Source organism: Anolis sagrei, chromosome 2, assembly GCF_037176765.1.
Source record: "Anolis sagrei isolate rAnoSag1 chromosome 2, rAnoSag1.mat, whole genome shotgun sequence".
Taxonomy (NCBI): domain Eukaryota; kingdom Metazoa; phylum Chordata; class Lepidosauria; order Squamata; family Dactyloidae; genus Anolis; species Anolis sagrei.
Window position 1 is genome coordinate 2,296,499 of NC_090022.1, and position 15,027 is coordinate 2,311,525.

At 45.9% G+C, this 15,027-nt stretch overlaps 1 protein-coding gene across 1 annotated transcript; it reads right to left on the bottom strand.

Moving 5' to 3' along the window:
• Positions 1-1,335: 1,335 nt before the first annotated feature.
• On the bottom strand, positions 1,336-14,807 carry LOC132766264 (zinc finger protein 135-like). Its single transcript, XM_067464926.1, has 2 exons — positions 14,743-14,807; positions 1,336-8,674 (listed from the first exon to the last, which is right to left on the bottom strand). The coding sequence occupies exon 2, from the start codon at positions 8,379-8,381 to the stop codon at positions 7,068-7,070; it is 1,314 nt and encodes a 437-aa protein (XP_067321027.1). The 5' UTR covers positions 8,382-8,674; positions 14,743-14,807; the 3' UTR covers positions 1,336-7,067.
• Positions 14,808-15,027: the final 220 nt, after the last annotated feature.

The following is a 15,027-nucleotide window of genomic DNA, read 5'->3' on the forward strand; positions in this document are numbered from 1 at the left end:
CCTCCATCTCTGAAGCCAAGAAAGAACAGTGGATCAAGCTGATCACAGAGGTCGACATGGGCAGGAGCAGCCAGAAGGCCTGGAGGCTACTGAGACGGTTGACCAATGACCCCTCACAAACTAATACCCATGCCAACAAAAAGGCAGATCAGATAGCACACCAACTCTTGAAGAATGGGAAACCCAACCTTGCCACCAAAGTAGGAAAGAAACCAATAGCCAGGCAACCAGAGATTGAGAACAACAGCCTTCATGAACCCTTTACATCTATTGAATTGGACATGGCTCTCAATAAATGTAAAAATGGCAAAGCAGCTGGCCTGGATGACCTACGGATGGAACAAATCAAGAACTTTGGTCCCAAAGCAAGGCGCTGGCTGCTGGAGCTGATGAACAACTGCACGGCATCCTGTCAGATCCCCAAAATCTGGAGGAAAGCAAGAAGCCAGGCAAAGACCGTAATGACCCAAAAAGCTACAGACCAATCTCCCTGTTGTGCCACCTCTACAAAGTTCTGGAGAGACTTATTTTGCATAGAATTATGGAAAAAATAGACCCCTGTCTGAGCTGGCTTCAGAAAAGGCAAAAGCTGCACATCGCAAGTGCTGAACCTGACTCAGCACATAGAAGATGGCTTTGAAACGCAGGAGATCACAGGAGCTGTCTTCGTAGACCTGTCAGCAGCCTATGAGACTGTGAACCACCGCCTCCTCCTGAGAAAAATGTATAATATCACAAAGGACGACCACCTCACCCGCCTCATAGGAAACCTGCTACAAAACAGGAGCTTCTTTGTTGACTTCCAGGGCCAGAGAAGCAGATGGCAGAAACAGAAGAACGGCCTGCCTCAGTGGAGCATGCTCGCTCCATCCATGTTCAACATCTACACAAATGACCAGCCACTGCCAGAAGGGACAGAGAGCTTCATCTATGCTGATGATCGTGCCATTACTGCTCAAGCAGGGAGCTTTGAGACTGTAGAACAGAAGCTCTCCAAAGCTCTAGGTGCTCTTACTGCCTACTACAGGGAAAACCAGCTGATCCCTAACCCATCTAAAACACAGACATGTGCCTTTCATCTCAAGAACAGAGAAGCATCCCGAGCTCTGAAGATCACCTGGGAAGGAATCCCACTGGAGCATTGCAGCACACCCAAATACCTGGGAGTCACTCTGGACCGTGCTCTTACCTACAAGAAGCACTGCCTGAACATCAAGCAAAAAGTGGGTGCTAGAAACAATATCATACGAAAGCTGACTGGCACAACCTGGGGATCACAATCAGATACAGTGAAGACATCTGCCCTTGCGCTGTGCTACTCTGCTGCTGAGTATGCATGCCCAGTGTGGAACACATCTCACCATACTAAAACAGTGGATGTGGCTCTTAAAGAGATATGCTGCATTATCATGGGGTGTCTGCGCCCTACACCACTGGAGAAATTACACTGCTTAGCCGGTATTGCACCACCTGGCATCCGCCGGGAAGTAGCAGCCAATAGTGAAAGGACCAAGGCAGAGACATCTCCAGCTCACCCCGTTTGGGTATCAGCCAGCAGCCAACGACTTAAATCTAGACATAGTTTTCTAAGATCTACAGAGACACTCGCTGGAACACCTCAGCAAGCGAGAGTCCAAAAATGGCAGGCTCAAACCCAGCACCTCAACCAATGGCTGATACCAAATGAGAGACTCCCCCCTGGGCACACAGAAGACTGGGCGACTTGGAAGGCATTGAACAGACTGCGCTGTGGCACCACGAGATGCAGAGCCAACCTTCAGAAATGGGGCTACAAAGTAGAATCCTCGACATGCGAGTGTGGAGAAGAACAAACCACTGACCACCTGCTGCAATGCAACCTGAACCCTGCCACATGCACAATGGAGGACCTTCTTGCAGCAACACCGGAAGACTCCAAGTGGCCAGATACTGGTCAAAGGACATTTAACCAGCTACCAAACTCACAAGTTGTGTATTTTTCTGTTTGTTTGCTTTGTTCTGTTAGACTGGTTGTTCTGACACGACAAATAAAATAAAATAAAATAAATAATCTCTGTTTCTTTTAAACCTTCTTCTATACTTCATCAATTTAGTTAATTTGTCCATCTCGACTAATTCATGAATCTGTTGTCATCATTCTTTGTCTTCCATTCTCTGTAATTAGGGAGATGTGCTGTGCATCTGAATGGACCCTTTGCCAAAGGTGGTGATTAAACAGTATAAAAGATAAAGCAACATATATCTATGTATCAACGTATAAGTGTTAAGTTGTTCAATAACTAAATCAATTATAACACTAAATTACACAATGTATATATTATATACAGTAAGATTTTATTGTATCAGTACCATGGGCAAAATCTATATAAACATCAATTATTCAATCAAGAAAAACATCCTTCTAAACATTAAACAATAAGTTCTCATTCACAACATGTTGTGAGTTCTCGACAGTTCCTCGCTATCACTTTTTTGGAATGTTAACCCTTCTTTGCTATTTCATCCATTTAAGCTGATCTCTTCTAAGGAATTAATTAACTCGACTCAAAAGGACAACAAAAGTAGATATGCTCTAATAGCACCCAGTTACAATAACAACAATCATTGTGTGGAATTAAAAACACTTATTACTTTCTCCTGAGGACTGAATGGCTCTGCTCAAGGACTTTCAACAGCTGTGAGTCTGCAAGTTTTTCAAGTGCGAGCAAAAACCCATGGAAGCCTCCCTTTATAAAGATACAGGTCAATAGCAGAAAACAAGAGAGATCTAATCTATCATTCAACCCACCTGGGGAAACGGTATGTAACCTGAATATCCAAAAAAAGCCTCTCTCTGAAGTAAAATTCTCTGTAAGTCTTGATGGGGTTGTGTGGTTACCTTTCCTAAAAAGCGCCAAATCTGAAGCTAGTGTGTGAGTGGGATTTCTCACTGAAATGGGAATAAAGAGTAGATTCAATGGTTTTATTTCTAAGAATTCTAATTTTTAAAGGTCTGGAGGCCATGCCTACATATAGCAGTGAACATGGACATTGTATGACATACATCACTTTCTCTGTACTGCAGTTGGTGAAATTACAAAGTTGTATGTTGAGTTGCATTGTGGGGTGTGAGAACTGTTTTACTTTAAGAGATTGAATGCAATATGCACAAAGCTCGCAACTCGTGTGGCCCCTAAGATTAGATGTGCTGATAGTATAGGGGGTTGTGAAGTCAGATCTGATCATCATGTCCCTAAGATTTTGGCTTCATTTGTTGGCTATCATTGGTACATTCTTGCATCCTGGAGTGTCACTGACCAAGTGCCAGTGCTTTCTAATTATTTTCCTGATGTGGTTAACCTAAGTGACCATATCATATGGTCATTAAGTTTCCTCACCATATGGCTTAGTAAATAATTTCTATTTATGGACTTAACTTTTCTAATAGCAGTATTGATGATACTTGTGGGGTGCCCTTTTTCTTTGAATTGTTTCTCAAAAGTAATGACCTCTGGTGTGACGTCCTCGGGGGCAGTGGTGTTTTAATCTCATAAGTGTGACATAGGGTAAGCTGATTTTTAAACCATGATGTTGGCATTTATTTATCATGGAGGAGTGAACCAAACAGTTGTATTGCATTAAAAAACAATCAAGCAAAGAAAAAACAAACAAAGCACAAAGTTTGCAAACTTGGCATTCTATTAAATGTCCTTTGATCAGTAGCTGGCCACTTGGGGGAACATGAGGGAAGGCTCCCCACAGGATTGCAAGACATCTGGGTGTCCCTTGGGCAACATCTTTGTAGACAGCTAATTCTCTCATTCCAGAAGCAACTTGCAGCATGATGGTGGAAGCTGTTGTAATGCATGATGGAATTTTATCCGTGGGTTTTCTTATTGCCTTTCTTATATACCATGACATCTAGAAAGTTTATATTTGTATGGCTAAGGTTACCAGTGAATTTGATGTTATCATGTATTGTGTTAAGCCAAGTACTAAAGAGGATCACGGGTTCCTCTGACTTGCACATTAAAAAAATCATCGATAAACCTGCCATAATATATAATATCTGGTTAAAAAACTGTTTTTTGTGTCATTTAGGATGTGGGTTTCTTTCAAATATAAAATAAAAAGATTTGCCACTGATGGGACGAAAGCACTGATGGGACCATCGCGACACCAAAGATCTGTGGGTTTTAAATCTGAAAAAATTATATTCCAGGACAATGTCTAACAAATCCATTAAAATATGAGAAGCTGGTGTTTGGGGCTCATGTTTGTTTAGTAATTCCAAAATTATTGTCCTAGTTCGATCTAATAGTATGTTGGTGCTATATGAATGCTATATCCAGAGTCATTATGATGGATTGTGGTGGTATGGTAAGGTCCTCTATGATCTTTATGAAATGTTTAGTAAGACTGTGCGAGGGGTACAAATGGTTGTAAATTATAATCCAAAAACTGTGGGAGGGCTTCCAGGACGGAGGAAGAGCCAGATACAATTGGTCTCCCTGGGGGAGGTACGATTCCTTTGTGCATTGGGGTAGAACATAAAACACTGGAGTTCTGGGATTCTTCTTTTGCAGAAATTCAAATTCCTGATCTGAGATGTATTCTAAAGTGAGTCCTTCTGCACATACTGTTCGGATTAAGAAACATATTTTGTCTGTAGGATCTTTAGTGATAGGTTTAAAGAAAGAAGTCTCTCCTGAGTGTCTCTCTACCTATTTTATGTAATCTGTTTAGTTTAATAGAACTACCGCTCCTCCTTTATCTGCCTTCTTCCAGATGTGTCTTTTCATGTTGTCTAATATCTTATAGTATGGACGTCATGTTGGAATGTGTGCACATTTTGGTCTGAGACAATCTATGTCTCTTTCAAGCACCTTTTCAAATGCCGTGATGGTTATATTATCTCTGTGTGGAAAAAATATTTTTGGGTTTAAAAGGATTAAACAGCCTCAAATACAGAAAAGGGGTTCACTCTAAGCAGTGATAAGCACACACAATGCAAGACTCATGGTCTCATGTTCCAGAGCTCTCCTGGTATAAAGCCTGAGGTTTATTAAACAAACACAAGATAAGCCAAGACCATATTTACTTACAAAAAACCTGAATTCTTGAGTCCGGCTTTTTTTTAATCGTGTCAGAAACAATATTGCAAGTCACTTTTAGTATGAGAGAATTGGATGTCTACAAAGAACAGAGAACATACTGCAAGTTACTTATGGAGTAAGAGAATGTGACGTCTACAAAGATGTTGCCCAGGAGACACCCGTGTTACCATCCTGTTGGGAGGCTTCTCTCATGTCTCCGCATGGGAAACTAGGGCTGACAGATGGGATCTCACTCTGTCTCACGGATTCGAGCCACCAGCCTTCAAGTCAGCAGTTCAGCTGGCACAAGGGTTTAACCGGCTAAAATAATACAATTGCAGCAACACAGTCAAAGTAACAATGAACACAACTTAAGGTCAAGAGTCCAATTAATGTAGACAAGTTGAGCATGGCAGATCCAGGTCAGGAGCAAGAAGAAACAAAAACCAAGGCTACAATCCAATAGACATATTCCAGGAGTTCATTCAACAGAGTTGATAAAATAACAAGCAGGAAATCAAGAGTACAAACCGAATTCAGAGTCCCAAAGTCAAGCCAGAAATTCAGGGATACAAACAAAGTCCTGGTTCGTAAATGAAACCAGAAGTCCGTCCAGAATTTAGAGTCAACTATTCAGGATACAATAAATTCCAGAAAAGGGTTACATGTACATGGCTGGAGCCCAAAATTCTAACCAAGGGGCAGTAGAGCCAAGACGTGTCAAAAGAAGGAAGATATGACGTTACCTGCTACCAAGATAAAAGTTTTCCCCTGACATTAAGTCCAGTCATGGGGTTGGTGCTCATCTCTATTTCTAAGCCGAAGACATCTCCAAGGTCATGTGGCCGGCATGACTGCATGGAGCGCTGTTACAAAGAGCTCTTCTTTTTCAGAACCCTTTGATCCAGAGATCTCAGCTGCTGCTCATTTCAGCAAACCTTCACAGATCATCCTAGAAGCCTGTGATGGATTTCTTTCTGGAGGAGGTTAAGTGAACCTCTTGGAAGGTTGCTGCAATACTGAGAAAAGTGCCCCTCTGAGTGAGACCTGCTCCCAGTAGCCATCATAGAGTTGGAAGAGGCCTCATGGGCCATCCAGTCCAACCCCATTCTGCCAAGAATCAGGAAAATTGCATTCTAAGCACCCCTGACAAATGACCATCCAGCCTCTGTTCAAAAGCCTCCAAAGGAGGAGCCTTTCCCACACTCTGGGGCACAGAGTTCCACTGCTGAACGGCTCTCACAGTCAGGAAGTTCTTCCTAACATTCAGATGGAATCTCCTTTCTTGTAGTTTGAAGCCATTCCTCCATTCCGTCTCCAGGGCAGCAGGAAACAAGCTTGCGCCCTCCTCCCTATGACTTCCTTTCACATAACCAGAAATTTAAGCCACTCCTCATAGGGCTTGTTCTCCAGACCCTTGATCATTTTAGTCACCTTCCTCTGGACACATTCCAGCTTGTTAGTATCTCTCTTCAATTGTGGTGCCCAGAATTGGACACAATATTCCAGGTGTGGTTTAACCAAGGCGGAATAGAGGGGTAGCATTACTTCCCTGAATCTAGACACTAGACTCCTATTGATGCAGGCCAAAATCCCATTGGCTTTTTCTGCCGCCACATCACATTGTTGACTCATGTTTAACTTCTTGTCCACGAGGACACCGACAATCTTTTTCACACGTACTGCTCTCAAGCCATACTTTTCCCATTCTGTATCTTTGCATTTCTTGTATTTGTAATGATACTCTGCTTAGGCAGAAAAAATGAAATGCAAAGATACAGAATGGGAGATGCATGGCTCGAGAGCAGTATGTGTGAAAAAGATCTTGGAGTCCTCATGGACAACAAGTTACACATGACTTCACCACGGCCTCACAAACTGAAGCTCTTTTCTCATTCCATGCATTTATATGGCTTCTCCCTTATGTGCATCCTTTGATAAGAATGCAGATAATTACTCTTGACTGAAACGTTCTCTACATTCTATAAATTTCTATGGCTTCTCCTCTGTGTGGGTCCTTTGATGGGAACTTAGACTGTGACTGTGGATGAAGCTTTTTCCACATTCCATGCATTTATGTGGCTTTTCACCTGTGTGGGTCATTAGATGGGAACCCAAATGTCCACTCTGACTGAAACTTTCTCCACATTCCATGCATTTATATGGCTTCTCCCCTGTGTGGGTCCTTAGATGGGAACGAAGATGTCCACTCTGACTGAAGCTCTTTCCACATTCCATGCATTTATAAGGCTTCTCCCCTGTGTGGCTCCTTTGGTGGGTACGTAGCTTGTTACTCTGACTGAAGCCCTTTCCACATTCCATGCATTTATATGGCTTCTCCCCTGTGTGGGTCCAGTGATGGGAACGTAGACTGCCACTGCGACTGAAGCTTTCTCCACATTCCATGCATTTATATGGCTTCTCCCCTGTGTGGGTCCTTTGATGGGAACGTAGACTGCCACTGTGACTGAAGCTTTCTCCACATTCCATGCATTTATATGGCTTCTCCCCTGTGTGGGTCCTTTGATGAGAGCGTAGACTGCCACCGTGACTGAAGCTTTCTCCACATTCCATGCATTTATATGGCTTCTCCCCTGTGTGGGTCCTTTGATGGGAATGCAGATGTCCACCCTGACTGAAGCTCTCTCCGCATTCCATGCATTTATGTGGCTTCTCTCCTGTGTGGGTTCTTTTATGGGAACGTAGATTGCCATTCTGACTGAAGCTCATGCCACATTCCATGCATTTATATGGCTTCTCCCCTGTGTGGGTTCTTTGATGGCAACGTAGACTACCACTGTGACTGAAGCTCTCTCCACATTCCATGCATTTATACGGCTTCTCTCCTGAGTGGGTCCTTAGATGTGAATGTAGTTTGTCACTGCGACTGAAGCTTTTTTCGCATTCTGTGCATTTATGTGGCTTTTCCCCTGTGTGCGTCCTTAGATGGGAACGCAGATTGTGACTGTGACTGAAGCTCTTTCCACATTCCATGCATTTATATGGTTTCTCCCCTGTGTGAGTCCTGTGATGGAAACGTAAACTGCCACGCCGACTGAAGCTTTCTCCACATTCCATGCATTTATATGGCTTCTCCCCTGTGTGGGTCCTTTGATGGATATGAAGATGCGCACTCTGACTGAAGCCTTCTCCACATTCCATGCATTTATAGGGCTTCTCCCCTGTGTGGGTCCGTTCATGTACAGTAAGTTTACTTTTCCTATCAAATTGTTTTCCACATTCCATACACTGATGCAACTTCTCCCCTGTGTCTGATCTAGGATTGGGAGGTAGGGGACTTGCCATTCTTTTACACTTACAATTTAATTATTATGCCAGGGGTTCACACATATAACCTCGTGGACAGCACAGTTTTTTAATTGCTGTAGCCTTCTGCTCGCTTTCCCAAGCCTCTCTTTTTACAGCAAAATCTTATTTCCCCTCTTAACAGCAGAGGTATGTAGCTTGAAATACATTTTTTCTACTGCTTATTTTTTCATGTTGTCATTGCTGTGTATCTTGAAGTCACTTTGGACAGACAGCACTCCTCAGGCAAAGCTCTCACAAGGTGTTTCTTGCAGTACTTGTTCAGAAGTTACCTGCCAGACAAATGAGAGGAAAATCTCAGAGAAAGATCTCATGGGACATTAAGAGGAAGTGTAGTGCTGTGGCAAACCCAGGGGAAGAGGGAAGGTGCCCATTGCCAGGTGACAAATACTTTTAACATTTGCCGAACTACGAACAATCCCTCCTCAAGTACAAAGGGGACAGTGCCCAAAGATTCTCTTTGTGTGTTCAGGGAGGGGCCCCTATAATTCTCAGCCAGGGGGGTCCTGGGCCTCTCTCAACTACAAACTCTAGAATCCTGCAGGAAACAGACACATGATTTTAAAGGGGAAGCACGCTCTTCTCCTCCTTCGAAGGCCAGATGCTAACTTTTCTGAGGCTGCAGGGATTCTTCGTCCATGTGGCTTTTGAGTCTTCTCCTTTTGAGTCCATCCTGCCCTCCTTTCTTTGCAGGCCCCCCTGCCCTCCCCTTCCTGCCTCCAGAAGGTATTGACATCCTTCCCGCCCTTCCTTTGCTCATTAATGGGGAGCAGTGAATGTGTTTATTTATTTATATATTTACTATATTTATATATGTGTTGCAGCCACCCTGGGCTCCATGGATTACCTCCAGCTCCGGACTGTGATGTGTCTGTTTTGAAAAATGTATTTTATTTTAAAAAATAGCTTGTGTTCCCGAAGCACAATTGTTTAGGTTTTACTATTTTAAATTGTTCTTATTAATGGCCCATTAATTGTAATTTATTTGAAAGCAAAGGCATGATAATGCAGACCTGGAGACTGGAATTGCATCAACCTCTGCACTAGGTGGAGGGGAGGGCAGCACATCATGGGCCGCAGACCACCAGTGGACCATGAAGACAAAAATCTGGCCCGCGAGCCTCCTTCCTCTTGATTTATTTATTTTATTTCTGCTTCTTTCACACTGCCCGCCACTTGTTGACCACACCACCCATCACTCGCTGACCATCCCCGCCTGCCATTCGGTGATCATCCCCGCTCCCTTGGATAGACCATATCAGCTCTAGATTATTGAATATGGCTTTCTGTGGGTGAGCAGATGGGGACTACTGGGTGACATACATTCTGTTTCTGAAACTAGAGCTGATGTGGTCTATCCAATGCAATTTTCTAAATCAGCACCCCAAATAATCAAACCGAATCTAACGTTAACCAAGAACTGATTCGTAACCCTTTTGATACTAATGTTGGAGAGTGGTGCGTGGTAATGTGGGCCCTGGTCAAGGTGGTCTCTGGTCAGGTGGTCCCTGGTCAAAGTTGTCCATGGTCAAAAAGGTTTGGGAACCACTGATCTAGTGCACTGATTCCCAACCTTTTTTTTTTTAACCAGGGGCCACTCTCCAAGTTTAGTACCAAAGGGGTTATGAATTATTATTATTAAACAAAATCAATAACCCATCTAAGAACATATTAACCAATTGAGCGATTCAAAAGTTGGGAAGTTGGGGGGAGGAAAAGATGGGATCAGGCCTATATAATAATGTAGAAGTTGATCTTCAAACATCATATGCTGCGTCTCAGGACAGGAGGGGAGGTATGGCCTTTCCGTGGGGAGGGGCCAGTGATTGGGATGGGGAGATACAGGAAAGGGAGATTCAAGCAATTAATTCGACCCAAAATTTATAATAGAACATTGGTTTTTCCAAAACGATCTCTTGACATGGTAAATCTGAATACCCAGGTTGGCAGTTCCTCCAGCTTAAGGACGGTGCTGTTAAACGCCAATTATGTTAATGGAAAAACTAACATCACCCAAGATCTAATTCTTGATGAGCAAGCAGACCTGGCATGTATAACTGAGACCTGACTGGACGAGGATGGGGGGGGGGGTGGTTAATCTCTCCCAGCTTTGTCCACCAGGTTACTCAGTGCAGCACCAGCCAAAATCTGGAGGACGGGGAGGGGGGTTGCAGTAGTCTATAGGGATTCCACCTCCTTGATCAGGTGCTCCATCCACAGTCTACCATGTTCGAGTGTGTCCACCTGTGCATTGGTGGCCGGGACAAAATAGGAATTCTGTTAGTGTACCAACCACCTCGCTGCACTACAGTCTCCCCACCTGAGCTAGCTGGGTGGTCTCGAGCCTGGTGTTGGAGTCTCATCAGCTTATAGTGCTGGGGGACTCCAAGGTCTATGCAGAGTCCACCTATCAGGAGCAGCTCAGGACTTCATGTCTTCCATGGCGACCATGAGGCTGTCCCAACTAATTGTGCCAAACACACATTAGATCTGGTTTTCTGTCAGGGATGGGAGGAAGGTGGCGGGATAGAGGAGTTAACCATCTCTCTGTTGCCATGGACCGAACACTTCCTGATCAAGTTTAGACTTACTGCACCCTTTACCCTCTGCAGGGGTGGAGGACCCATTAAGATGATCTGCCCCAGGAGGTTCATGGATCCGGATGGACTCCTGATGGCTCTTGGGGATATTCCCGCCTCCTCAGTTGGTGATCCTGTCAATGCTCTCGTCACTCACTGGTATAGGGAAATGACCAGGGCAATAGACACGATTGTTCCAGAATGTCCCCTCTCAATTAGCCAAGCTAAACCATCTTCCTGGTTCAACGAGGAGCTGGCAGCAATGAAGTGAATGAAGAGGACACTAGAGAGCCTGTGGGGGAAAAACCCTAGCGAGTCAAACTGCCATTACCTCTGTTTTCTCCCGATTAATTATTAGGCCTGTTATTTTTCCAAATTGTTTTAAATGTAGGTTTATCCGGTCAAGTGCCCTATCTGGATTTCTGATTGTCAAAATCCACAAATAAGCTAATTTTGATTTTGTTGTCCACTCCCATTCCCTGTATTTTGTTGTCCACTCCCGCCCCACCCACCAACGCCCCGCCCCTACACTCCTCCTCTTCCGCCCACCCCCCTCCGCGGAAGCCCCACCCCACCCACCGATGCCCCGCCCCACCCACCGATGCCCCACCCCTACACTCCTCCTCCGCCCCGCCCCCCACCCATCAACGCTAAAAAAATGATTTTGTCATTTGGGAGTTGTAGCTGCTGGGATTTAGTTTACCTAAAATCAAATCAATCTGAACTCCACCAACGATGGAATTGAACCAAACGTGGCATGCAGGACTCCCATAACCCAACAGAAAGCACGAGAAGGGTTAGGTAGGCATTGGGAAGGAAGGAAGGAAGGAAGGAGGGAAGGAAAGAAAGAGGTACCGAAGGAAGGAGGAAGAGAAAGTAGAAAGGAAGGAAAGGCAGGAAAGGCAGGAAAGAGGTAAAGAAAGAAGGAGAAAAGGAAATAAAAAGTGAAAGAAGGAAGGAAACAGGAAGGGAAGAAAGGAGGCAAAGGAAGAAAGGGGGAGGGAATGAAGGAAAGAGAGAAGGATGAAACCAAGGAGCGAAAGAAGGAAAGAAAGAAAGAGGTAGAGAAGGAAAACAAAAGAACCAATGAACGAAATCACACCAAATTTGGCTACAAAACATCTCACAACACAAAGAGTGATCATCACTCAAAAAATATGATTTTGTCATTTGGGAGTTGTAGTTGCTGGGATTTATAGTTCACCTGCCATCAAAGAGCATTCTGAACTCCACCAATGATTGAATTGAACCAATCTTTGCACACAGGACTCCCATGACCAACAGGAAATGATCAAAGGGTTTGATGGGCATTGACATTGAGTTTGGGAGTTGTAGTACACCTACATCCAGAAAGCACTGTGGACTCAAACAATGATGGATCTGGACCAAACTTGGCACGAATATTCCATATGCCCAAATATGAACACAGATAGAATTTGGGGGAAATAGACTTTGGCATTTGGGAGTTGTAGTTACTGGGATTTATAGGTCACCTACAATCAAAGACCATTGTGAATGAACCCCATGAATGACAGAATTGGGCCAAACTTCCCGCACAGATCCCCCATGACCAACAGAAAATACGTAAGGCCATCCAGCCCAACTCCCTTCACCAGGGCAAGAAAACGTAATCAAAGCCCTCCTGACAGAGAGCCATCCAGCCATAGATAGAGATATATATGATTCACACACACACAGATGAAGTATTATAGATTTGAAAGGGACTCCTAAAGATGGACAATTGCATGTTGCATGTTCCAGGGTGGGCAAACCAGACACTTTCCACATCAACACTGTCAAAGAAACATCAAGAAATACTGTTTACCCACAAGCAGAAAGACATGACATATATTAGAAACCAACACTTTCTCATTACTTTATTTTCCACATCACCAAACTGAGCCACAGCAACGCGTGGCAGGGGACCGCTAGTCTCTCTATGACCTTGTCTGTATAGATGTTGTTTGTGGCCGAGGGATTCCTAATTGGCTCCCTCTTCCAGATCCCATGGGGACCCCCACTGCTGAGGGACCCGGACCCAGCCTGGCAGGAGAACCCCATCCCCCCTTTGCCCCCAGGTGGGGTTTGGGAGGGAGCTGCATGGCCTCCCCCCTCGCCCAGAGGCCACTGCGAAGCCCACCAGCTACGGATGTGGGTCCAGCCTGGCACATGGGAAACCCGCAGGTGACAAGGTGAGGGGTTGGGGAGCCAAGGAAGGGGGTGAGGGGAGCAGCCTTCCTTCCTCTGGCGCTCGGGGGCCTTTCTTGAGGGGAGCAGGCGACAAGGGGAGGGTTGGAGGGGCAGTGTCAGGGGCCCTTTCCTGAGGGGTGCCTCCCTCCCTCCACTCCTGAGGAGGCAACCCTTCTGGGGCTGATTCCCAGGCTGGGCTGGCCTCCTGAGCACAGCCTCCTCCTCCTCTCCTATCTATCTATCTTTTTCTCTATCTATTTATCTTTCTCTCTGTCTATCTATCTTTCTATCTATCTTTCTCTGTGTATCTACTATCTCTCTCTCTCTATCTCTCTGTCTATCTGTGTGTGTGTGTGTCTATCTATTTATCTATCTTTCTCTCTGTCTATCTCTCTCTCTCTGTGTCTATCTATCTATCTATCTATCTATCTATCTTTATCTATCTATCTCTCTGTCTGTCTATCTATCTCTCTGTCCATCTATGTTTCTGTCTGTCCATTTATGTTTCTGTCCGTCTATCCGTCTATCCATCTATCTATCTGCTTGTCTGTATTGCCGCTCCCCTCACCCCCTTCCTTGGCTCCCCAACCCGTCACCTTGTCTGTATTCTTCCCTCACCTGGCTGTTCCGATGTGCCTTTTCAGATTAGGAACCTCAACACCAAGCCCCAGATGCACTTTAGTAGAACCACGATCACTGCACACTGCACACTGCACTTATGTTATAACCCTATATTCCTCCCACAATATCAGCACTTTTAATCCTGTACCCACTACTTTGGCCGGCCCAGTTTTAATAATTGTCTGATGTATTGTTACTGTTTTGTTTACTTGCTTAACTGTTTTAATTTGCTTTGTATTGTTTTGTTGTATTGTTGTTCTGTGGCTTCGGCCTGTTGTAAGCCGCATCGAGTCCCTTGGGAGATGCTAGCGGGGTACAAATAAAGTTATAACAATAATAATAATAATAATAATATAGAGGGAGCCAATTCCCAGTTGGCTCCCTCTTCCAGAGCCCACGGCCACCCCCACTGCTGAGGGGCCCGGACCCAGCCTGGCAGGAGGACCCCATCCCCACCCCCGAGACCCCCTTTGCCCCCAGGTGGGGTTTGGGAGGGAGCTGCAGTGCCTCCCCCCTCGCCCAGAGGCCACTGCGAAGCCCACCAGGCACGGATGTGGGCCCAGCCTGGCACACGGGGAGCCCGCAGGCGACAAGGGGAGGGGTTGGAAGGGGGGCGAGGCTGGGGGTGAGGGGAGCGGCCTTCCTGCCTTCCTTCCTTCCTCTGGCGCCCTTTGGGGGCCTTTCCTGAGGGGAGCAGGCGGCAAGGGGAGGGAGGAGTGTCAGGGGCCTTTCCCGAGGGGGCCCCCCTTCCTTCCAAGGCTGATTCCCAGGCTGAGCCTGACTCCCGAGCACAGGCCTCAGGCCTCCCTCCCTTGGGCCTACCTCTTCCTCTTCTCTGTGAGAATCCCAGGAGGAGGCCAGGCCACAAGCAGGCCGCCGAGGAGTCTCAGAAGAGTCTTCTGCCCACCCCATCCTTCCCTCCCACACTCGCGATGCCATTCTTCCCTCACCTTCCACTCACACACGGATTCCGGGAAGCCTGGCTGCCTCTCCCTCGGCTAGGCCCAACCGGAAGAAGCGCCGCTCTCACTTCCGCCCGCGGAAGCCTCCCCCCTTCCCACTGTCTCCAATGGCCTGGCCGTGACGTCACCCCGGAGGCCTACTTCCGCCCGGCGCTGTCATGGCGGGAGGAGGAGGCGTGTGTGCCCAAAGAGGGGCGGGGCTTGGCCTTAAAGGAGCCGCGCTGCAGAAAGGAGGGAGGGAGACAGACACAGACTGCAGCTCCTCCCGAGGAG

What these genes read in the sequence shown, in the direction of transcription:
- LOC132766264 (XM_067464926.1), bottom strand. Translation starts at nt 8,381, where the DNA reads ATGGCAAGTCCCCTACCTCCCAATCCTAGATCAGACACAGGGGAGAAG.